Source organism: Rutilus rutilus, assembly GCF_951802725.1.
Source record: "Rutilus rutilus genome assembly, chromosome: 24".
Taxonomy (NCBI): Eukaryota; Metazoa; Chordata; class Actinopteri; order Cypriniformes; family Leuciscidae; genus Rutilus; species Rutilus rutilus.
The window spans coordinates 17,653,203-17,677,744 of NC_140228.1; the positions used below are offsets into that span (position 1 = coordinate 17,653,203).

Genomic DNA, 24,542 nt, shown 5'->3' on the forward strand with positions numbered 1-24,542 from the left:
CTATAAAAAATGTTCGATATAGCGCTTGATATTTTCATTAAAATACGTGCGCATCGCCGTACACATATCGTGTCTAAAAACGCGTGGAAAGCGCGGCTGTGCCGCTGTCTCCTTGTTTCCAAAGCGTTTGCGTTCCCGTGGCGTCTGTCGTTGCTATGCAACCATGAACTGCGCTCTCCACATCATGTTGAATAGGCCTATGTCACACTTCCTGCTTCCGGAACGCGGAGTAGGGATTCAGAACTTCCGGTCAACAGTATTTCTCCATAAGGATTTAGATTATCAGCCATAATGTCTAAACCATCCGAGGTAGACTGACCACGAGCTATGAGGTTGTGAAACGAATGTTTTTGCTCCTGTAGAAGCTATAAGTTCGTATGAAATCAACCCTGTTTTAAGAAAAACATGTTTTATCCGCGATCGTATGAAAAAAAACTACACTACCCACAATCCTAAGCGTAGCAGCAACGTCTGCTGATTGGTTCAACTCCCTGTTACCAAAATGTGGGATATTCATATCGTATTTTATTAATGTTACTGTTACAATATACAATAATTAATGTATATAAACAAAGTTTACTAAAAAGAAAGGTTTTGTACGACTCACTTTATCAGTTAAGTGTTTACGGTGGCTGGAATTTTGTCAGTCAAAAGTAGTCGATAGCAATTTTGATGCTATCATTGTAGTTCCCCTAGCACTCCCATTCAAAAGGCATTTTGACCGAAAACGAAAATACGGGCAATCTTAAAAGTGGCGTTTCCATTCTAATTATGCTTTTACCCAAAACTTGCTGCATCTAATTCCATTTTTAAGAATTTGTTTTCGTTTCGTATTGTAGTTGTAGTACTGTTACTAACTGTACTATAAAGTTCTCTCACCGGTGAATGACGCATGATGAATTGCAGTAATGTTGTCTCCGGTCTTCTGAGCTATGCTTTGGACGGCGATTTGCAGGGAGGGTGGAATTTACGCTTTTAGTGCAATCAGGCTAAAGTTAGCATTTTCCCAGATGTCCTACTGCACCTTTAACATTCATATCAAAACTTATGCTAAGTATACTTTGGGCTTAGTGAAGTAAGTGTCTGAAGCTGTTTTCAAGATGGCCGCCAATTGAACTGGCTTGCGGTACAGTGACTTTGGGTAAACACACAAGCGATGGATAGACTGGGTCTTGACTACTGATCAGTCACCTGGACAGGCTTTTTAACAGCCAGGCAATACACCAGAATATTTCTCTTTCTCATCATTGATTGATCATCCGTGTTACTAACATAACGTAAGAGCTAGCAGCACATGCTGGGCCTCTGATGACTTCAATCTATCTCTTGCCATTTTAACTGCTAACAGGAGGCCCAGACCGCAGTTTTGTTCTCCTTTACATAGACATATATAAACATCACTTGTGAATTTTCAGTGTAGAGGACTGAAATTCCTGTGAGGATTAAAGAAAAAGAGTTTAACCATGCTAACAGGTGTTATAGATTCTCCAGCTGCATGATAAAACAGTCTGAGTAAAGATCCCGCACACTGAGTCTGAAATTTTTGAATGCGTTTTTAGCGCAATTTTCCACCGGACAAAATTGCGATTAACAACTCATGATTTCTGTTCTGCGCACCAATCTTGCACTTCTATCTACTCCTCAACCAGACCACCTAGAGATTTCGGGTTTTCGGCATTATGTTAAGGAAGGTCTAATCTCGGGAACACACAAAAAAAATCCAGGAAAAGATTTTGGATTTCCTGGAAATTCCAGAAAAAATTCCGTTTTTTGCAAATTTCTCGGCAACCATAATAGCTATCGAGTTAAATTGCAATCGATAGCTTCTAAAATTTACAATAATATTAGAAAAAAAGAATTGATCAAAAATATTTCCTTTATGCTTCAAAAATTAATTAAAACTTTATATGAAGGGAAATAAGAAAAATATTGCCTTTTCACCTATAAAACTATTGTTCCACAGAAATACGTAAGGAAGGTATTCACAAGAGTCATGAGCACAATTAATTCCACTGAATTACGGCAAGAAATCAATGAAGGTATCGATCAAGATTTGGAGAAGGAGCAAGAATATATGAGAAAACGACAAGAGGTTGTTGCAAAATAAATGGAAGAACGTTCAGCAAAGCGACAAAAGATGGCGACATCCACACCAATGGCTTCCTCATCAGGCGTATCTGATTTCTACGATGACTCGTGGCTTTCAGAGGATGTTTTGGCAAATATCTCGAAAGCAGAAGAAGAGTTTACAAAGTCACAAGCCAATAGTCAAGCAGAAAAGAAGGAAGAATCTGAAGAGGACAAAGCAGAAAAGGAAGCTGATACAGAGAAAATCGAGGATATTGAGTGAACACAAGATGTAAAAAATAATGAGCTAATAAAAAAAATGATGTTCAACTAGTCAAGTGATTGTGCCTTTTTTATTATCCATTGCTGATTTGATTTCAGAAAGTTCATTTGAATTTCAAGAGAAAGTTATATTCTCGAGCAACTTATTTTCTCTTTCATTTACTATCTCTTAGTGTTGTGATCCCATGACGTGAGAAAATTGCGCTAAAACACTCACTGAGTTTTTATTACTTGTTTGTATTCCTCATCCTAAAAAATTGTCACGCACAGAAACCCTGCACACTGAGTCCGATGTATATTAATGAACCCGTTGCGAAGAAATCTAAAACAATACAAAGTGGAGTCTTCAAGCAGTGAGGTTGATTTTGTTGCTCTCTCTTCTTAAAAAAAGAAAAAAAAGAAGAAATATTGGGTCCATCCAACAATCCTGAGATTGCATAGAGAGGAAGGAGAATTCCACCTCCTTATCAAGGAGTTGCAGGATTATCCCGAGCAATTCAAAGTTCACTTCAGGATGTCAGTGGCTCAGTTTGATGCTTTGCTAGCGATACTGGAGCCACATATTAAAAAGAAGACCACCAATTTCCGTGAACCAATTGATCCTGAACAGTCCTGGATTTTGGCATTCACTTGTACGGTGGCTCAGAATTGTCAAAACACCTCTCAAAATGCTTGCTACAAATGCGAAAAACGCAGAAAAATGAATACGATTTTTTTTATGACGGACGAAAGTTTCGGAGGCATGTGTAAACATGATTGACACAACGTGAGGTCATATTTATTTTTTAACGTGTGAAAATTTTTAATGAGAATTTCGGACTCTGTGTGCAAGGACCTTAACCCACAGATGGGTCTCTCCAGTCAGATGCCTAAATAAAACTACTGGAAAGTAAATTGCAAGCCTCTGTCTAAAGGTGCAGTAACATTTACCTTTGCTCTGAGAATTTTCATATGCAAAGTCCAGTGCATGAATCTGTGCATTTGGCGTGAGGTTGAAAGCGGGTGAAAATGTGCATTTCCCCACGCAGATTTCACTTGTGTTAATTATGCAATTCGTTGACCAACAGGAAGCTGCTTGGATTGAAAGTGACTTCTTTGTGAACTTTGCTTCATGCATCACTACATTATTGACAATGGACCTTTTTTTGCCCATGACATTTCATCATCATTTCATCATGAAATTTCTAATTTAACTGTACCTTAAAAGTGCTATGGAATATGTAAGTGCTGAAACTGAAACATATACAATTTAATTTTGACATTTTCCTGAAAAAGAAAAAGCAAGTGGTGCTTGCCTGTATAAAATAGATGTTTGACGCACAGATTCTTAAAATTCTATATTATTTTGTATAAATAAATAAGAAATGACACAAACTCTAAATCAATCATTTTAAATGCTACAAGTGAATTGAGCCATCACCATATCAGTCATTTTAACATTAATTATATACTATTATAGTATGTCTAATATTTTGGCCAATAACTAATTTGGTACTGACAAACTGTGACACAATCAATGTCTGGGAAGCCAAACAACCATAGTCATATAGCTCAGGCCTTCAGAAAGTGAAAAACACCCTCTACTACAAGGGGGGAAAATCACAATCAAATGGGTCAACAGGACAATAGCACTTTATTGACCAGTCCCTGAATCATGGTCATGTCCCCATGGCACAGATTTACTTCAAAACCTCTGCAGAAGAAATGACAACGTACCCCTGAGAAAGAAGGTAAACATGGATACTTCTTCCTGTTATCCCCTCAATGTGTCGATTTCTTTCACATTGCTGGAGCTTTTTCCACAAATGTGAGTAAAGGAAAATGACAAAATGATACCACAAAGAGTCCCACTTGAGCACAAAAGGTTTGTCATCAGGGGGTGAAGACCTCCTACATGTGACTTGTCACAGGAGGGGATATGGAAAGGCAACAGACATGGAGCAAACCAAACCCCCCATGAAGAAAGGAAGATGTGTGATGCCTTCAAAAACACCATCCACTGACATACAACAGCACAGGCAGGGGCACCATGGGGCTTTTTCACCAGAATTATTGTATGAACCAACATAATACAGGAAATACTTGGCTGGTATTAAAGTAGTACAAAAGACTTATTTTGGTAGCATGCCACTTTCAAAAGCGTTGTAATAAATCAGCAGGTGGTGTTGAATCCAATCCACATTGGACTCGAAAACTGTATAAAATCACGGCTAAGTATTCATGGTCCAGCATTAATTGGGCTGTAGCAGAGGTTGATGGTCCTTAACAATAGAGAGTACAGCCAGAATGGCAAAATAAGCCACATACCCCATTAAAAAGCCCCTGATCTGCCTTTCGGATGACATAGTACAGAACTTCAGTGTTTATAATGTTAATTAAAGGTCAGCTAAACCCAAATTCCTCTGCAGTGTGTGTTATGGTTCCTCTTGCAAACATGAGATTACAAAGCTTTCTGCTGTTTAATCAGTAGGTTTCCCCTGTTTTATCACTTCAGAAATGCAGCAGCGAGTCAAATTCCGACCCTCCTCGGTTCGTTATGGTTGATTTAAAATGACACTGGCTTATTAAGATTGTATTTGCACATCTTGAGTTTGAATTGGACTTCAGGTCATTCTCATCTGCAGGAAGAGACGGTGGCTGATATAACTCATACATCAAACTCTTCAAATTGTACCAGGAGCACTTAGTGTCAGTCCATTTACTGCTAATGAAAAAACTTTGGCACTATGGTTTTAAGCTGGACTGATGCCCGGCACAGCTGCTTCTGTCCTCATTTACAGCATTAGTTTAAATGCTAGTAGCTGATTGTTTTAATTAAGACAGTATAGCAACTGCTGTGATCACAACATTCACAACTTTCAGATGGAATTTTTTAGAAAAGGTTTATCTGCGATTGTAGTGCAATGATCATAGCTTTTTTTCATTTTTTTTTTACACGCTATTTGTTAACTACCCTACTAGTATAATTTACATAATATCAACAAACATGTCATTCTACTGCAAATAAATAATCAAATGATTCTAATGAACCAGCTCTGTTCAATGAGTCAATCACAAAAAATCCTGATTCACAAACAAATAACTAATCAACCGGTTCTTTTTAATGAGTCAATTAAAACCCTAAATATCCCGATTGGTGCACAAATGACTCTTATGAACCAGTTCTTTTTACTGAATTATCCAAAAAGATTCACAATATTCTGATGTTAGGCCATGTCCCAAATGGCACACTTCATGTGCACCTGTGGTCTTTCGGACAATAGCCTCTGTGCCGCGTGTCAACAAGACCGTATGATGTCCCGTTTGTCATTTTAGTTTTCAGAAAGGTGCTCGCAAGCACTCCCTTTGTGGTTGATATGAGCCATCGACGCACACTTTTTCCAAGCCCGCACTGAAGTGAGCTCTGTAGCAGACTTTTACCCGACAGTCAAAGTGGCGTTAGCCTACGTCACGAAAATATGGAATTGGAGGAAGATCGCAAGGGCTTAGGGTTCCATTTGGGACAAGGCCTTAAAACAAATTACTCTTATGAACGGTTTCATTTTAATGAGTCAGTCAAAAAGTTTCACAAAACCCTGATATACAAGATTCATGAAACAGCTGGCGATCTGAATCAGAAGTTGGCGGCTTTTAATGTCAAGTCCTACATGTAGTGATACAATGGCTGTGTCATCTCTCATTCCCATTGATATAAATGGCTGATTTGGGTAAAAAGCGCTGAAAATGTGTGAGTGAAACTGCTGAAATGAGTGTTCAAATATTAAAGGGATAGTTCACCGCTGGAAAGATGAATGTGTATTTAAATTGGGTCATTTATGTAGTAGAAATGTGAAATTATTTTAGAAGTTGGTGCCTTCTAGACTGAGAAAAGACAGAAAATGTATTTTTGGCTCATGTGGATGAAAGACAGAAACTCCCAGAATGCACTGGCTTTGCTGCCCTACGAGACCACTCCCAAGCCACGCCTACCAGTTACAGAGGGCAGTATCGGAAGAAATGATACAACTAGGCTACTGGTTGACTCGAAACTGAAAAGACACAGTTTTATCGTGAGATCCCACCCCCTATGGGCGGGTTGAAAACATGCGGAATTAGCTCCTACCACTGGCTGTAGTCTCCAGCCTCTGGCCAATATAGAGATTACTGTACAAGATGACGTCCCGACATCATCGAGACCTAAATCACAATAAGTGTCGAATTCAATAGCTTACATACAGCGCGCGTCTTCCTCTGCTTATAAACAGACCGTTTTGCGCTTCCGGCAATGTCGGGACGTCATCTTGTACAGTAGATGGCGGTAATACTCCCAAGGAGTGAGCAGCCAGTAACAAGTAGTAGTAGAAGAAGAACGCCGTAATCTCAGTTCTCGCGCGTGCGTCCTGGCGCTCCCGTGAACTCTCGTCAGAGGCCCACATTGAAGAACACTAATAGTTGGATAAAGTCGTTATTTTTGTTGTTTTTCCCGCACAAAAAGTATTGTCGTCGCATGATAAACTTAATGTATAGCCACTGTAGTCACTTGGACTATTTTAACGATGCTTTTAATAACTATTCTGGGCCGGCGAGTTTCGGTCCCTCTGAAAGCCTATGAAGGAGTGAGACAGCTGTCAGATTTCATCAAAAATATCTTAATTTGTGATCCGAAGATGAACGAAAGACTTACATGGTTGGAACAACATGAGGGTGAGTAATTACTGACAGAATTTTCATTTTTGGGTGAACTAACCCTTTAAAAGTGGTGTTACCATTAGGGATGTCCCGATCAAGTTTTTTGTGCCCTCGAACCGATCTGAGTCATTGAACATTGAGTATCTGCCGATACAGGGTTGCAATCAGATACTTGTATTTTCCTAGTATTTTGTGCACACTTCAAGTACATTAAAGTTAAAAGCACACTATGCAAGATTTGTACCTTAATATAACAGCTTCGAAATAATTTCGATGGTAAACGAACTCGTAGTAGGGCGAATCATCCCGATAGCAAAGCATGGGGGCGGACGTTTGCAAGTTTGAGAGGTGGCGCCCTGACAAATCTCGCGAGAATCACGACTTGCTTTATGGCACGCCGTCACATACGTCAACAACATATGAAGCAGCCTCTATGGAAGACACTAGCACGCATTTCAGACATGAATCATGGCAGAGTCGACGAAGAAAACGCGGTCGGAAGAGTGCAGAGACGGCTCTGCGTGAGTGGTATTTACGACAGTAACGTTAAATACAAGTACTCCACAGCGACTCTAGGGGTCGCTGTTTGAGAAAAACGGAAACTGCATAGTGTGCCTTTAATAAATTAAATCCAATGTATATACAGAAATGAGCAGAAAGTTTCTCAGGCGCTCAAATGTAAAAAAGAAAGAAAGAAAAAAAGGATATCTTAAACTTCTTGATTTTATATGCAAGCAGAATAGTTGCAACAATAAGAAAATAAGTGGATTTAAGGTTAGAAAGCATTAAGCTAATGGTGTCAATGCCAATCTGTCAGTCAAGTTCGAAGCAAGACACAACCCACAGCAACGTGTTATGGCAACGACATCACAGGTAGTCTGACGACAGATTAAAATAAACAGTCAATAAATTAAGTTAAGTGTTTCGTTACAAAAGTGTGCATCAAATATGCTAAACACGGAATCTTGAACGTGTGTTATGCGCTAGAACAGACCTCATTGGATCTCGCGTGTCTCACCAGGGGGGCAGGGATTTGTATTATTTTGAAGGTACCCCCGGGCGCCGCCATTGGCTAGCGGAACCCCACCTGCTGTTAGCATCCCATTGACTCCCATTCATTTTGGCGTCACTTTGACAGCGAATAACTTCACATCTGAGGCGTTTAAAGACTCCATTTGTCCATTATTTATTTCTAAAGAAACACGAAAATGTATAAAAGGCTTCATTACCTTGTAGCTTACGTTATGGCCCCGTAGAAGCAGTTTTTGTAAAAGTAGGCTAACGATTGCGTCACAGCCACGCGACTCTCTGTCGCACAGTAGGAAATGACCGTATGGACAGGAGTAGAAGCTCGCGGGCAATCGGGAGGACGTCGAGGCAAAATGACAAAGTAATTAATCAGAACACCTACAAAAAGTTTCTCCTGCTCCAAGATCATGGACAGCTCATACTCACGCTCTCCGTCTCTGCGAGTTTCGGAAGGTAATGATTCAGATTGATCTTGGCACAGCTACTAGAAGACAGACGGTTTGCTCACGTCACATCTACGTCGTCGAGCTCAGTTTGAGTCTGCGCAGTACGCTGGACCCCCAGGAAGTAAGAGTTTCTAATTGGCTTCACTTTGTCTCCGTTGAATCCAATGGGGTCGCTGTGTCCATTTCTTTTACTGTCTATGTGTCTCACACACATTCAAGCTTTTTCTTTTCCTTTTAATGGCGGTTGACAAACCCACTTAAAAGGTGCTTACCGCCACCTACTGCACAACACCCGCATGACAGCTGGTGTAAAATAAAGGATCGGGCTTAGTAGGATAGCGGACAGCGAATCAGCGATCAGTTAAAAAATACTTAATCGGCCCGATACCGATCCCTGAGATCAGCTCGGGACATCCCGTATTTGCTTTACTGTACATGTTGGATGGTTGCCATGAGAGATCAAACCATAAAGAAGGACAGACACCAAAACAGACCCCTTGTGAGACACACCTGTGTGGCTCTGTAAGCAGCGAGCACCTGGAGCCAAACACAGAAGAGAAACACACTGTATGACTTAAAGACAAGCAGCTGTCCTCCAACTGCAAGCCACAAGCGCATTAATGACTCGCCCAAACAAAACAATGCCACCATCAAAAAAAGCATTTTCATAGCAACTCCACCTCTGTGTGAAGGGAGGCACATGACTTGTGCAACAACAGGGAGGGTCTCCGCTGAGTACTCCAAAACACACATTTCCAACAAACACCCCTCACCTCATCATTTACAGGAAGTCATGTGTTCTGACGCCCCCCGGAAAGGAACAAGATAAGAGCGGAAAAGGAACCACTGAATCTACGAAGGAGTTGCTGGTCCGGCCTTTAAATATAAATGTGAGTTTTGGAGTGATTCATGCTAACAAACCACAAGTATGAGGCTGGACCACAACAGCTGGGCTGAGCATGAGACCTCCAGAACAATGAGCTAGCCTCACACTGCTCCAGCTCACACAAAAAGACCTCATTTGACCTGGGAGATCCATTACGTGGAGCAGCTCTGCAGCTGGGTTGTAGTTGACTGCAAACATGCCAAGAAAATGAGATTCAAAAGCACAATATGCACAATATATGGGTACCGCTTAAACCATTTTTTAGGGGGGTAAAAATACTAAAGTGCCCAAGACTTTTGCACACCACTAGTACGCTTACCTGCAGATGATAAAATGGGCAAATATTCAAAGATTTGCATTTAATATCATACCTGGAGACCAAAATATCATAAAGGCTCGTTTGAGCACTCAGAATACCCTAGCAACCACCCGTAACACCATAGCAACCACATGGCAATGCAAAAACAAAAAACCAACAAAAAATACACTCCAATGATCTTATCAACCACAGCAACACCCAAGCATTTCAGTGGGGGAATTCAGATTTTCTTCATAAGTTCAAATCAACTTAAAAAAAAAAAAAAAATAGAATAATGATCCACAAGGTCATTTAAAACTTTTAATTAAAAAAAAAAATGTATGTTCCAGAATCGTGCACTATTCCACCGTAACCCAAGAGCTGCACATAAACCTTTGCTTTATGAGTTTCTGGCAATTTGCCCTGATGACAAAATTTTCTGCCTGAAGCCCTCAAACAGAAGCAGGGCTGGGGTCATTTCTGCATTTGATACTGATATTGGGTAAATAAGTGATTATTCTGGCAGCTGCTTATGCGAGAAGCACAGAACCCTAATAACAGCACTTTTATTCAATCGTTTATGAACTGTGGATTCTGGCAGCCTCCTGGATGTACGTCTGGACACAGACATCATATTGTTGGAATGCTTAATGGATTCTCCAAAGTGCTGTTTGGTGGGCCTTCATAAGATTACAGTCCTGGCCACTGGTTAATGAATATGAAATGACTTGATTATTAGTGAGACATCATACAGAATTTAATTGGAAGTTTACTGCTGTTGCTGGCCTAGTTTTCAGCTCTGAGTCCCTTGTAAATTCAATGGCTGGGTTGTTGCACTCTAGGCAAAGATAATGTTTCTTCTCAGGGAGTATTATCAAGTAGATGTTTGATTAGAATGATTTATTTTTTTGGGACTATTTAATGAATAGAAAGTTCAAAAAGAGAACATTCATTTGAAATTGAAATTTTTTGCAACATTATAAATGTCTTTACTGTCAATTTAATCCACCCTTGCTAAATAAACATTCATTTCTTAAAAAAAAAAAATCTTACTGACCCCAAACTTTTAAAAGGTAGTGATACATTTTTGAATTTCTTTTAAGTTATCGATTTGTACTCTAATTAATGCTTCTTTTATAGATTAATACATTTGGAACTCATGAAAACTACAGTTAAGGGAATCCTTTTCAGAATTCCCTGAGAGAACAACAAATGTCTTGTGACTTAAAAACAGAATGTTATTAATAATTATTAAATTATTTTTCCTTTTAAATTCAGCAATGCAATTTGTTGCCATTTTTTCTGAACAGCGAATAAGTGAAAAAATAGAGGGTTAACGGCATGTGTCTGGCTTGGCAGCTAAAGTGCCAAACTAAAAAAAATAAAAAAGTGTTAAATGGATGCAGACAGTAATTCTGTAAAACACAGTACTCTAGTAAAGAGTGTTTGAAATGATACCTAAATGAATTCCTGTGAGGTCAGAAGATTTCTTCTGCAATTTTCATTATGCAAATAACATTTCATCCCTTTCCTGTAACCAGCCAGTGTTATTTTAGTAACTGAGATACTAATATTTTTTTATTGATATTTTGAATCGGTTTTTATTTTTATATTTTCCATATTCATTTTCATATTAGTTAAATTTTTAGTAAACACAACTACTGTTGTGTGTTTTTGTCAGTTTTGATAGTTTTGTTAAATATGTGTGTGTGTGTATATATATATATATACACACACACACACATATATATATATATATATATATATATATATATATATATATATATATATATATATATATATATATATACACACACACATATATATATATATATATATATATATATATATATATACACACATACACATATATATATATATATATATATATATATATACACATACACATATATATATACACACACATACATATATATACACAGTATAAGCTTTAGGTTTAGAAATTGTAATACATCAAGTTAAACTAAATGAAAATGAGAAATGTTGCATTGGCAAATAGTTGCAATAAAATATGTTTATTTTAATTCAAGTAGCTTTTAAAAAAAAAAAGTTTTTAGTTTCAGTTTTAGTTCCTCTGTTTTGACCAAGAGTCAATTTATGCATGACTATCTTAACGCCAGTCATGTTCACCAGCTTTATCTTTGGAATGTTTGACGGTGACCAACATGATTAAAAAACATGACTCAGATGTAACGGGAAAGATAAATCACTTCCACTGAACAAAGATTTCCCCTTCACCAAAATGAATATGGATGAGAAACACTGAAATACTGAAATCAGGAATGATAGTGTATTGACTAAACATTGCATTTCTTAGTAAGCCGGTGTGTTTTGCTCAGGGTTGAGGGAGTAGTTGTTGAGTGTAAAGCACCGTCCTTTTACTATCTTATCTTGCTAACAGCAATGCCACAAACATAAATCATCCAACCGAAACAACTGTCGGTCATGAAGGACAAATTTCATTCTGAAAGTCACATCAAGAGCAATAAACAGGTTTCTATACTTATCTCTAAATCACTGCTCTTCAGTGTAGGTTTGTGGGGTACACAGTTGGAAAAACAGAACATTTTAAAGTTCAAATATCAAACCCTGTCAAAAATGTGATATGCCAGTATGCCAAATTAAAGAGTGTCAAAACCACATATATTCTTTAAATTTCATGATAAAATTGACAGAATGTAAAAGAAACATGCACAGAGCTTATTGTGATTATTGGATGGTACCGGTACAGGTGTGCCACAAATGTTTAGAGAAGTTTTTGCTCACACATCGACTGCGTACAGCATTGCTTAGTAATTAGTGACACTAATTTAGGCAGACGAAAATATTTGCCTAAATTTTGGTGCATCACTAATTACCAATAATTAACCAATAATAATACATTTTGTTTATAATGCGCTTTTCAAAGCGCTACAGTAAAAACAGACAAAAGGAAAATAATGAGCAAAAAGGATAAAAGAAAACAGTAAGTTAGTTAAAAACAACCTTTAATAAATGATAAATGTGATTTAACTATTTTAAATGTTCCAGAGGAGCATTCCTGATAGTGAAGTGAAGAACATTCCATAACTTTGTAAGAAAGCCTTTGTAGGAAAAGGATCTTTCCCCCATGATCTTTTCACAATGAAATTCACATGAAGGCTGATGAAAAGAAAGTGTTAGCAGAACAGAGAGACCATGGTGGAGTATATGGATTAATGAGATCACAAAGATACACCATCCCCATGTAATGTTTTTTTAATGTTAAAACGAGAACTTTAAAATTAATTCTAGCGAGAATGGAAAGCCAGTGCAACTGAGAGCAATAGTCAAATCTGGACGTAATAAAGACATGTATGTGCCTTTCCGCATCAGAGAAAAGTAAAAAAACGGCCAATATTTTTGAAATATGGTTTGTATGCTCATTAAATGTTAGGTGAGGATTAAAAAAACATGACACCCAAATTCCAAGTGGGAACTATATTGGAATCGACAACCAAACTAATATAATCAACATTCCAAGAAGCCGCCATCGTACCAATCAGCATAAGCCCAGTTTTGGAGCAATTCAGTCTCAGGAAATTATGGTGCATTCAAATTCTGATTTTGAGTATCTCCTTCAAAACAGCTAACGTGCAGCTGACATCAGGGCTAGTGGTGATGCAAATTTGAGTATCATAAGCACAGCAGTGATACCCAAGGCCATACTTCCTATTAATATGCCCAAGTGGAACCATATATGCTAAACAGAGTTGGGCCCAACACTGAACCTTGAGGAACTCCCTGTCGAGCACGCACAGTAATGGTGTCATTCATATTTAAGTGTTTCCATTTCATCAAGTAAGGTAATGGTCAAAAATTTCTTGATCAATTTTTGTATTCTGGAATATAAGTAGAAAATACCAATTTGGAAATTCAATGTGAAAATATGCTAAGATGCACACCTTGTGATAATATTTTTCTAGATAAATATTATACACTATTAATGGATAGTTGTTCATCCTTTGACTTTACCTGATTAAAATACGGCATATTTCAATTAGCCTATGAGTAAACATTCCACTTAAATGACATGCAAATCTATCACCCATATTTAGTGGCCTATACCTACCATCTTTTTGCATGGAGGAAGGTATGGATGCTGGGGTACCAAAATCTGGTATTGAGCCAACCCTACCTCAGAGCCATTTTATCTTTATTGCAATCAAAACAAACCAAGGTGCTGATTTGGCCTAGACAGTGACGCATTTCCACCTCCACTACGCCGGCTCGGCTAACAAGCTCTCTTCCACTGAGCTTCCAGTCTTTGCTGCCACAGCTCAATATCAGACCAGGAAATATCACTGGAGAGGCTCAACAGTAATTATCCTCATTATTGTAACAGTTAAGCACAGACACAACGTTACTGTCATGCCCAAATAAGAGAAGGTGAGGTCGTCCCGGAAAAAACCCATCCAAATTTCGACTCTGAAAGAATGCAGGCGCTCCCCAAGGCAGATGCATACAAAATGTTGTAAGGAACACAAAGGCTGATGTTAGTCAGAGCAAAGGCCTGTATAACTGAGGTAACTGTGTGATGCTACCAGACTGCAGCTTAATTCTTACTCAGATCCACACATAAGCTGAGCCAGGATGACAGTGTAGATTTGGTCTGAGTCTAACTAAGCTGGGATAATGAGGAATTTACAGCTCCACTTTAAACTCTTGGGTACATGATTTGTTTCTCAGAAAAGATGCTTTTGTTAATCTGCACCACTGCAGTCTCTATGGACTGAGAGAGGATATGACGAGTGAGTTAATACAGCTCAGACTCAGTTAGCCAGGTCTGTAATAAGTGGATATCAGTAAATACGAGCAAAGGTATAACCAAGCTAAATCTTTCTTTCCAAGTATATACTACCATTCCAAAAATGGTAGTTACACAATATTTCTATTTAACATAAATGCTTTTATTGTGAACTTTCAATTCATCAAAGAACCCTAAAAAAAATATCATGGTTTCCACAAAAATATTAAGCGACTGTTTGCAACATTGATAATAAGAAACATTTGTTTCATAAGAACCAAACCAGCATATCAGAATGATTTCTGAAGGATCATGTGACGAAGTAATGGCTGCTGAAAATTCAGCTTTGCAATCACAGAAATAAAATTACATTTGAAAAATATACTAAAATAGAAATATTTCACAATTATGAATGCATTTTTAATTAAATAAATTCAGCCTTGGTAACCATAAGAGACTTCTTTCAAAAACAGTTTTAAAAAAAATCGTACAGACCACAAACTTGATCAACGCATGATCAACGTATACATGCCAGACGAAGCAAAGATACAATAGTATTATCGAGGTCTGTTAGTATGCAAAAATCAGATCAGTACAATTTCAGTTGTTTCCATGACATTTTAAAAAGACAAATTATTTCTAAAATCAAACTATTAAAGTGCATGTAAATGCACGTACTGAAGTGGAAAAAGCTGGGGTCAAGGGTCCATTCATAATGTTAGTAAAATGTGTTTTATTTAAATTAAGCCAAGAAAAATCAGTCACTTGTTTCTAACACTGGTAACTTTCAGAAGGATATACAGAGCTGTAGGTGCTACACTAAACTAAGATTTTCCGAAAATAACATCCCACTTCTTCCTTATTAACTCACCGCACTCAAATTGATTCAGCTCTCTAACAAAGTTTCAGAAGCACAAAACAAGCTTACTCTGATTTACAGAAGTCAGACTATGTTATTATATATCTCAAAAGATTCCTCATGATATGACCCCTTTAACCAATTCATAAATCAAAATACATTTTTGCTAATCAATATCCTTCCTGATATTCACACACATACATACATATATATATATATATATATATATATATATATATATATATATATATATATATATATATATATATATATATATATATATATACATATACTCTCAGTCTCATAATCCCTCACCTCACTACAGCCATGCAATTACTCTTCTCCATAATGAACAGTACAGTCACAACATCAATATTCTAATAAAGCCTTTCAATTAGAGAGCTGTGAATAAGTGAATCTGTGCTTAAATTATACAAGGCTTGTAACACCTCTGAGAGAATCTGTGTTGACTGAGGAGAGGGCAGAAAACTCAAGCGTAGAATAAATTTGCAACACCATTAATATCTATAACAGTCCCTCACGGTGGTCTCCGGCCAGGCTCCGCACCAAAATGATGTAAGCACACGGAGGATCCGATTTACTTTGGCTCCTTGTTGTATTACTATTTCAAAGACTACATCACAGAAATTCTAGATGTGCAGCGAAGAACCGTATATGCATTTTTTTCCATTAAATCACTACACGCAGGCCCTTTAATGCTTTTTGATACCAGGTTGGGATCTTAGCATTACAAGACTCAGGTTTCTCACCTCGTCTTTGTTCTCACAGTGTCCACAGAGCTTCAATCGAAAGCAAATGTCTAAATAAAAGCTTCAAATGACAACAGGATTAAGGTGTAATGTGCTCCTTGTAATGTGTAGTTTTCAGATTAGCGTCAACATTGCTTCTCGCTGGTCATGCCTTTTAGCGGATGAATACGTCAGTGTCGGCGTGTTTCTTTTCATTCTTGCCAGTTCAGCTGGAATAAACCTCACCAACAACGACTCAAAGTTTGCAAAAACATCACATTTTTTAGTTGCGGAGCTAAACGTTCACTCAAGCTCTAAGCATATACAAAAGTATAGCGAATCTTCAAAAATATCGCTAGAAATAGAATTAAATACTTAAATGATATCTAATTCGATATTTTGCAGCACAAATCAAATAGGGCAGATGTCGACATGGGCAGGTTGTGAGACAAGCCACATCCTCAAAAACAATGAACGAAAGGAAAGGTACAAGAAACTATGACCCAGACTACATTAAATAAGAATAAAAGAGTTCACTTGCAATTCATGCCAACCACAATGTGAGTGTGTGTATGTGTGTGTGTGTGTGTGTTGTAAATTATTGTCTGTCAAGAGCATGAAGCCATCATGATTCAAAAGATATTTAGAAACCAAACATTCAAAAAAGATTTTTCCAACACATCATCATCCAAACATATGGCAATATTAATACATGTATAAATACTGTTTTGATTACTTTTATATTTCTGTTAGTGTGTTGGGTTTCCTCTTGATGTCTTATGCAAAATATGGGTGCAGTCAAAGTCCTCTTACACAAGAAAAAAAGAGCAATACTGCCACCTAATGGTAATGAGCAAAATTTCTATCACATTCCCAAAAGTTGTTCTCTTGACCAACAGTGAAAGCTTTAGTACAAAATCACACCATGCATCTTAATGTTTAAAATGTTGAATACAGTGGTCAATCTCTAAAATCAGACCCTAGTTAACCCTATTTGGACAGCCAATCTGAGTTCACTGTGCACTTTATGTTTGACCTAACACAAGTATGACACCACTGGATGGCAGTACGGACAAATAATACATCTACCAGAAACTGAAACTCCTAGAATCTAGCGTTCATGATAATAACAGTTCTGCTTCAGAGACATTGACGTCCTAATAAAAAAATCCTCAGGCTGAAGCACATACCTCTGGTTGAACATTCCTCTAAAGTTGTAATTGGCTCTGTAGTTGGGAATGGGTTTGGGGTCCAGGGGTCTGTAGATAGCTGGCTCCCCTCGCTTCATGGCCAAGCCATTCAACTCCACTGTAGGAGTGATGCTGCCTGCAAATAGGAAAAAGATGGATCAGTGACCCCCTGTTCCATAATGTACTGAAAAATTTACAGAAAAAACTGAAAAATATAATAAATTATAATTCAAATAAATAAATTATTGAATTAATAATAATTTCAACTTATTTTTTATAATAATAGTGTTTAACAGCAGAATTCATGGTGAAGAAATACTTAAATATGTCCCCTTCTGCATGTTGACCTGAAAGCCCACCCTGGACCCCCTGTTGCAATTTATAATTTGCAGTTGATTGACGTTGAATAATTATAACTAAGGTTAAATGATTATAATTGATTTAATGTTTATGATTGTTTTGTTGTTAACCTTTACAATATATTCAAACAAACTACATTACCCATGAGCAGTGGCGCGTGTGAGCAGGAAGGGGGTGGAGCCAGAGCGTCAGTCTGTATCATCAGCTCTACAGCTGTTTTGTTATGCTTTCAACGTGATTTGTTTATCATCAAACCCTTGTTCAGTAAAGTTGCCTGCAAAGCTGAGATGATGCCTATTTCATTATTTTGCTTCAAACTATTTCACCCCCACTAAAGAACACTGCTCTACTTTACAGCCTATTACTTAGCGCCAGCAGCCATTTCACCCTGTAGCCCAAAACTGGTTGCCCAGTGAAGCTAAGCAGGGTTGAGCCTGGTCAGTACCTGGATGGGAGACCTCCTGAGGCAAAAAAGGTTGCTGTTGGAAGAGGTGTTAGTGAGGGGGGTGCTCACCATGTGGTCTGTGTGGGTCCTAACGCCCCAGTATAGTGATGAGGACACCATACTGTCAAAAAGCACCGTCCTTCGGATAAGATGCTAAAATGGTTTACCTACAATCCCACCCCGGACCCCTGTGAAGAACGCTGCTCTGCTACAGCATATGATGCCCAGTTATAATGTCCCAGAGAGATGTGTGTACCTGGGTTGCTGTTGCTGTCGGCTTTAGGGGAGCGGGGAGGAGGTCGGGGGAGACTGCTCTCTGTCAGGGCCATGGTAGCTGTGGAGTGCTGGGCCTTTTTGATGCTGCTGCCTTCTGACTCCCAAACCTGGTTCCCCAAGCACAGCTGCACCGTGAAGATCTGCACACACAATCCAGCAGGAGAGCTAGGCTGATTGTTTTGTGTTATAGTGGACTATTTTATAAGTGAAAGATTTGATCTAATCTACACATTGTCTACAAGTAACAAAATAACTCGAATCAATATTTCACATCCGGGCATTTATTTATTTAGCTAAGTAGCCATGTAATAAGTAGGATAATGTACCGTCAGCAAGTCATTTTCGCAAAACAAAAGCTTTCAAGATTATGAAAGATCCTGATTGCCATGTCAGGTTTTATTTTGCATTAATGACTGCACATTATCCAATACTTCCTAAGCATTTTTTTTTTTTTACAGATTTGGGCTCTTGGCAGCAATACACCTAACTTTTGCAAGATGATCTAAAAGGATCACCTGAGGGACTGTCTTGAGTGACATGATTTGAGTTCTTGCAAGACAACACTATAAATACTGTATGTTTAGGTTAAATATTTGTATTAAGTTTAATAAATAAAATGAATGTACTAATTCAATTAATATGTCTTAAATTTATTGGTAACACTTTACAATAAGGTTTCATTTGTTAAAGGCAGGGTAGGTGATTTGTTCAAGATTATTTCTACGTCATCAGCGTGTTTCATGTTATGCAGAGTTAAGCCCTATTCGGACGGGACTAGTTTTCAAAACGACAATTTATTATCACTCAACGTCTGTGATTTCATGTACCAATTCGGACGGGACTTACATCTCCGTGTTTTTTACAGAGGTGTGAGTGTGTGTTTTCTAGACGTGGGCGATACAGAAGGTCATGTGCAGAACAAGCATCTTACTCTTACTTGATACTGATATTAAAACTTTATTTTTTTTATTTTTTTTTCGATTTGGCTAATTTTATAATTGTATTTTTTCATCGGATACCATTCATATTGAAATTAAATGAAAGCATGCTGAAGACTGGTGTCCAAACGGTAGCTCAGGTAAGTAAAAAAACACACAAGGGGGAAGTGTTAGGATAATACAACATCAGCAATCACATTCAACACATTCGCATTCGGACTGGATTGGCATTACCTGAGGTAATTTTTCCAGATCTTTTTACAAAAGGTAAAAGTCACCGTAATCTTAACTGACATTGTCCATAATGATTACTGAAATGACACAGTCCAAGTGATCGTCCAAGCCACGTCCAAGTGATCGCGCGCGCATCCTGGTGTGTGACGTGTACGCAGACTGGTGCATATATATATATATATATACACTAGATGTCGCCTTAAAGACATTCGTTCCAATGAACTGCCGTAGACAAGGCGACATCTAGTGTATATATCTATGCACCAGTCTGCGTACACGTCAGATCAGATCACTTGGACGTGGCTGTGAATAAGAGGTAAAAACGATATAAATACTGTTCGTTTTCTCACACAAACCGCTCGTTTCGTGTCTTAGGCCATCAATGTGTACTTACGATGGGGAATTGTTTAATTTGGACGACGGGGAATTGTTTTAATTTGGACTCTGTGCATGCTCTTTGAGACAGTGACCATAGACCTGCATTATATGACTGACAGACAAGAACGGTTTGACCTAAAAATATCAAAATTGAAACTACTGCGGAAAAAAAGACACCTACATCTTGGATGCCCTTGAGGTAAGCTAAAACATACCAAAATTGTATTTCAAAGTGAACTATCCCTTTAATAGAACATATTTTCAGTAGTTCAAGTCAACTCATGTTTCATTAGTTTAAGTCCATACATATTTAATCATAAAAATGTATGTCGTCACACCTCAGATTTGAAAAAGACTCAAGAAACAGCCGTGTAAAGCTGTGGGAAAAAAATGGGAGTGTAGAGGGTGGGAAGAGGGGAGTCAACAACAAACACAGACCTACTACAAACTCATTATCCAGACAAATGAATATTAAAATATGAGCAGAGAAAAAAAAAACAGAGTTGGGGCCATTGATGTATTTTAGAAACATACTGTAACTCTATGACAACAAACTCACAAAAATCTTGTAACAGACTACTAACAACTATTAGTAACAAATCAAATACATTATAATAAATTATTCTTCGAAATATCAACAAATCAGGATTATAAATTTGCAGACATATCCGCGCATACTGAAATGATCAGTGTCCTTATTTGCACATATATATTTCATTTGAAGAAGACATGATGAAATATGTGATTCATGTTTTGAGCCCTAGAGTATAAGAAATACGTCCATTAAAAACGGTCCGAATACATACTTTGATATCCATGTTGCGAGTTATATTAAACACACCGTGACATTCCGTGCAGAAACCGCTCTCATGTGCGTGTTAAATATTAAATATTGTTAGTCATATTTTCCATATGTTGGCAGTCAAACTGCAGCTCTGACCACATGAGGAAAATGCAAACAACACTTTTGTTCTACTGTATACTTACAGTCTCCATACATACAGTATACTCTACTTTGTATACTTACAACATGTGTCCAAATGCAAATATATACAGGCAGGAGAACGAACAGCGCTGAAACTGTCTTTTGTGACATTTGATTTCTCTGCTGTAAGGCAATCTCATGCTTAATACAGGGCAGTGACTGGATTAAAAGAGTTAATTCTTATGAATAATGCAGAGAAATGCTGATGATGTAGACGCGTACTCTCTAGCCACGGCAGCCAATCACCACTTCGAATGAATGCATATAACTCACTTTTCATGGCATTGGTTCAACTTTGCTTTTTAACTGGATAAACGAAATAGCCACTTTTCCCTCAATAAAAACATAATGAGTGCTACTGATGTTTTCAGTGATGTGCATCCTGTACAAAAAATGTGCTTTAGGGTTTCATTGACCCTTTAACATTACCTTAGCATGTGCAGGCCCTTTCTCATTCAGCAGCTTGTATTGAGGTTGAATCCTGTTGAAACGGGCTAACTCATTCACCAAACACATGGGAGTTTTCTCTTTAGGGTTTGCCATGTTTTCTTGAGGAGGGCCTGTCAGAAAGAATGAACAAATGCATGTCAAGTTTGTCCACAGTATTTTACATATTGTTCCAAAACAGCTACATACAGCGGACCCAAAGGTACACTATGGTTCAAAAGTTTGGAGTCAGTAAGATTGTAGAAATTAATACTTTTATTCTGCAAGGATGCCTGATGTAAAGTGACAGGGATTTATAATGTTACAAATAAAAATGAGCGTTTAGAAACTTTATGAGAGATCTGTCAGATTTCATAGGTGATTTCAAATATAAAATTTGATCATAAGCTTGGTGAACAAACAGCTTTTGAAAATCAGATATTTCCCCATTCAAAGAGATAGGAGTTATACTTGCATGACAGAAATAGCTGCCCGAGGGGCGTTTCAAAGATGGCCGCCGAGTGAAATGACTTGCCTTAAAGGATTAGTTCACTTCAGAATTAAAGTGTCCTGATAATTTACTCACCCCCACATCATCCAAGATATTCATGTCTTTCTTTCTTCAGTCGAAAAGAAATTAAGGTTTTTGAGGAAAACATTCCAGGATGTTTCTCCATATAGTGGACTTCAATGGGAACCAATGGGTTGATGGTCCAAATTGTAGTTTCAATGCAGCTTCAAAAGGCTCTACACAATCCCAACCGAGGTCTTATCTAGCGAAACGATCTGTCATTTTCAAAAATATATATATTTATATACTTTTTGTATATATAAAATATGTCTTGCACTAGCTGTGATGCGCCACAACACATTGAAAGGTCACGCGTGACGTAGGCGGAACCTAGTGTTTACAAAGCGAACGTGAAAAGACTAAGTCAAACGACCTCTACTAAAAAAAAAAAAAAAAAGGGTAAAACAATGATGTCGGACGATTTTGAAGTTGGAGGAGAAAATGAGATGGAGTTTTTCACCCTACCGTACATATTCCGCCTACGTCAGGTTACCGCCTGACCTTTCCAACGTCATTATGTAATGCGTGAAGTCGTGGACGTGCAAGAAGAGCATTTGTGGTTAAAAAGTATATATATTTTACAAAAAAATTGAAAATGACTGATTGTTTCGCTAGATAAGACCCTTATTCCTCAGCTGGGATCGTGTAGAGCCCTTTGAAGCTGCACTGAAACTGCACTTTGGACCTTCAACCTGTTGATAACCGTTGAAGTCCACTATATGGAGAAAAATCCAGGAATGTTTTCCTTAAAAACCTTAATTTATTTTCGACTGAAGAAAGAAACACATGAACATCTTGGATGACATGGGGGTGAGTAAATTATAAGGAATTATTATGAAGTGAACTAACCCTTTAAAGGCCCCGATATTCTTCAAGCAGAATCAAAGAACGAACTGATATGACGTGATTTCGAACAAAATCAGGCCAAAACAAAGTTCGAAACGGCTTGCCAAAGCTAACTTTCCGGAAAAGTTCACTCTGGCTGGTAAACACCTTCGAACTCCCATTGGTCCATGGCAATTACGTAATAGGTAGGTGTTCTGAGGCTCTGCCTTCTTTCACATGGAGATCTTCTCTGGTTTATTTGTTCTGTTGAGTCCATAGAGATCAAACGTCCACGGGTACAACTACAAACAGAGAGTCTATTTATAGTAGAAAATTAAGTTTTACTTCTGATTAAATGAGACACTGACACTGTTTTTCATGTTTACTACAGTAAAGCTTCGTGCTTTTAAGCAATCTATTGTAAAAAGTGCTATATAAATAAACGTGACGTGACTTTACTGGAGTGCCGAATTGCAGAGCACATGCAAACATTTGATCAGATGCTTTTCCTATGCTTTCTTTTTTTTAAAGTGCTTGCTTCTAATTTTGTGTGTTTATTTTGTTATCGAGAGGAAAGCACAGAGGCATCTCATATTTACATATTAATCTAAAAGTCGTTCTCAGCAGTGTGGGCGGCGTCGGGATATTCGCTTACAGAATATCGCTGCCCACGTATTTCATATTTCGTTGTACCCCTAAGCTAAGAATGGAAAAGAACTTTGCCGTGAGTACATCGGGGCCTTTAAAGGTACTTTGACTAAACAGGTAAAACGCATCACATTTGTTTGCACTCAGCATCCTGGTACCTGTTGGGCTGGATGGTACAGTGGAGTCCACAAAGCCAGAGGCAGGGCTGGGGCAGGTGGGCGTTGTGGCTGGCACTGTGCCATTGATGGTGGGCTGCAGACCCAGAGCTCCTGGGCTGGGCATGGCCACAGCGGGCACCACGGCGGTCAGGCCAGGTCCAGACAAGGGGGCTGAGGTCTGCACTTTCACTTGAGCCATGCTCTATCGCTGTTAAAACAACATGATTTAACATGAAACAATCTTTCTCAACATCAACTATGTCCACTGTAGTATTGTAGATTGCAAGTCAAAAGCCCTTTCCAGTCCATTATAGGACAAACGTGGTCAAGGCCATGAAATCATTTCAAACTGGATAAGCCAAGCACACTATTTTTTTAAAACAAACAAGGCTGTATCTTCTTTAACTCAAAGTTAACTCCGTCAGACAATAACTCATGTATTGGCAGGCTGTCAGATCAGTATTATGTCTAAGTAGACGTCAAACAAAGGGACTGCATTGACAATCACTGCTTTGGTGAAGAAAAGTGGCTCAGAAACTATCAACATGACTTTCAATTCATAGGGGTGTATTCAACCTGAACAACTACTAAAATGGATACGATCATTGTAAAATGTGACTATTTCAGTGTTATTGTTAACTAAAACTAAGACTACACCTATTAAAAAGCATCTTTGTCATTGACAAAGCAGAAATTAAATATAAATATAACATGAAAAACAATAAATTAAAGCTAAACAGAAAAATGATTAAAGTTACATAAAATTACTAAGCCTTATAGGGTTAGTTCATCCAAAAATGTAAATTCTGTCAGTAAATACTCACCCTCATGTCGTTCCAAACCCGTAAGACTGTCGTTTATCTTCGGAACACAAATGAAGATCTTTTTGATGAAATCTGAGAGCTTTCTGTCCCTCCATACAGTAGATAACTGACACTTTGACACTTCAAAAAGTTAATAAAGAGAACGGAAAACTAATCCATATAAATCGAGCGGTTTAGTCCAAAATTTTATAAAGAGACATGATCACTGAATTTA

The 24,542-nt window shown here is 38.0% G+C and overlaps 1 protein-coding gene across 2 annotated transcripts in view; it reads right to left on the reverse strand.

Moving 5' to 3' along the window:
* The window catches only part of stau2 (staufen double-stranded RNA binding protein 2), a 120,633-nt gene that overhangs the window by 90,018 nt on the left and 6,073 nt on the right, over positions 1-24,542 (reverse strand). For both annotated transcript variants that reach the window (XM_084398630.1, XM_084398631.1), the window contains exons 2-5: positions 23,505-23,712; positions 21,306-21,436; positions 18,322-18,481; positions 17,261-17,396 (exon numbers count right to left, since the gene is read on the reverse strand). In XM_084398630.1, the coding sequence (XP_084254756.1) occupies positions 17,261-17,396; positions 18,322-18,481; positions 21,306-21,436; positions 23,505-23,703 (626 nt within the window). In that variant the 5' untranslated portion in view covers positions 23,704-23,712. The remainder of the gene's footprint in view (positions 1-17,260; positions 17,397-18,321; positions 18,482-21,305; positions 21,437-23,504; positions 23,713-24,542) is intronic.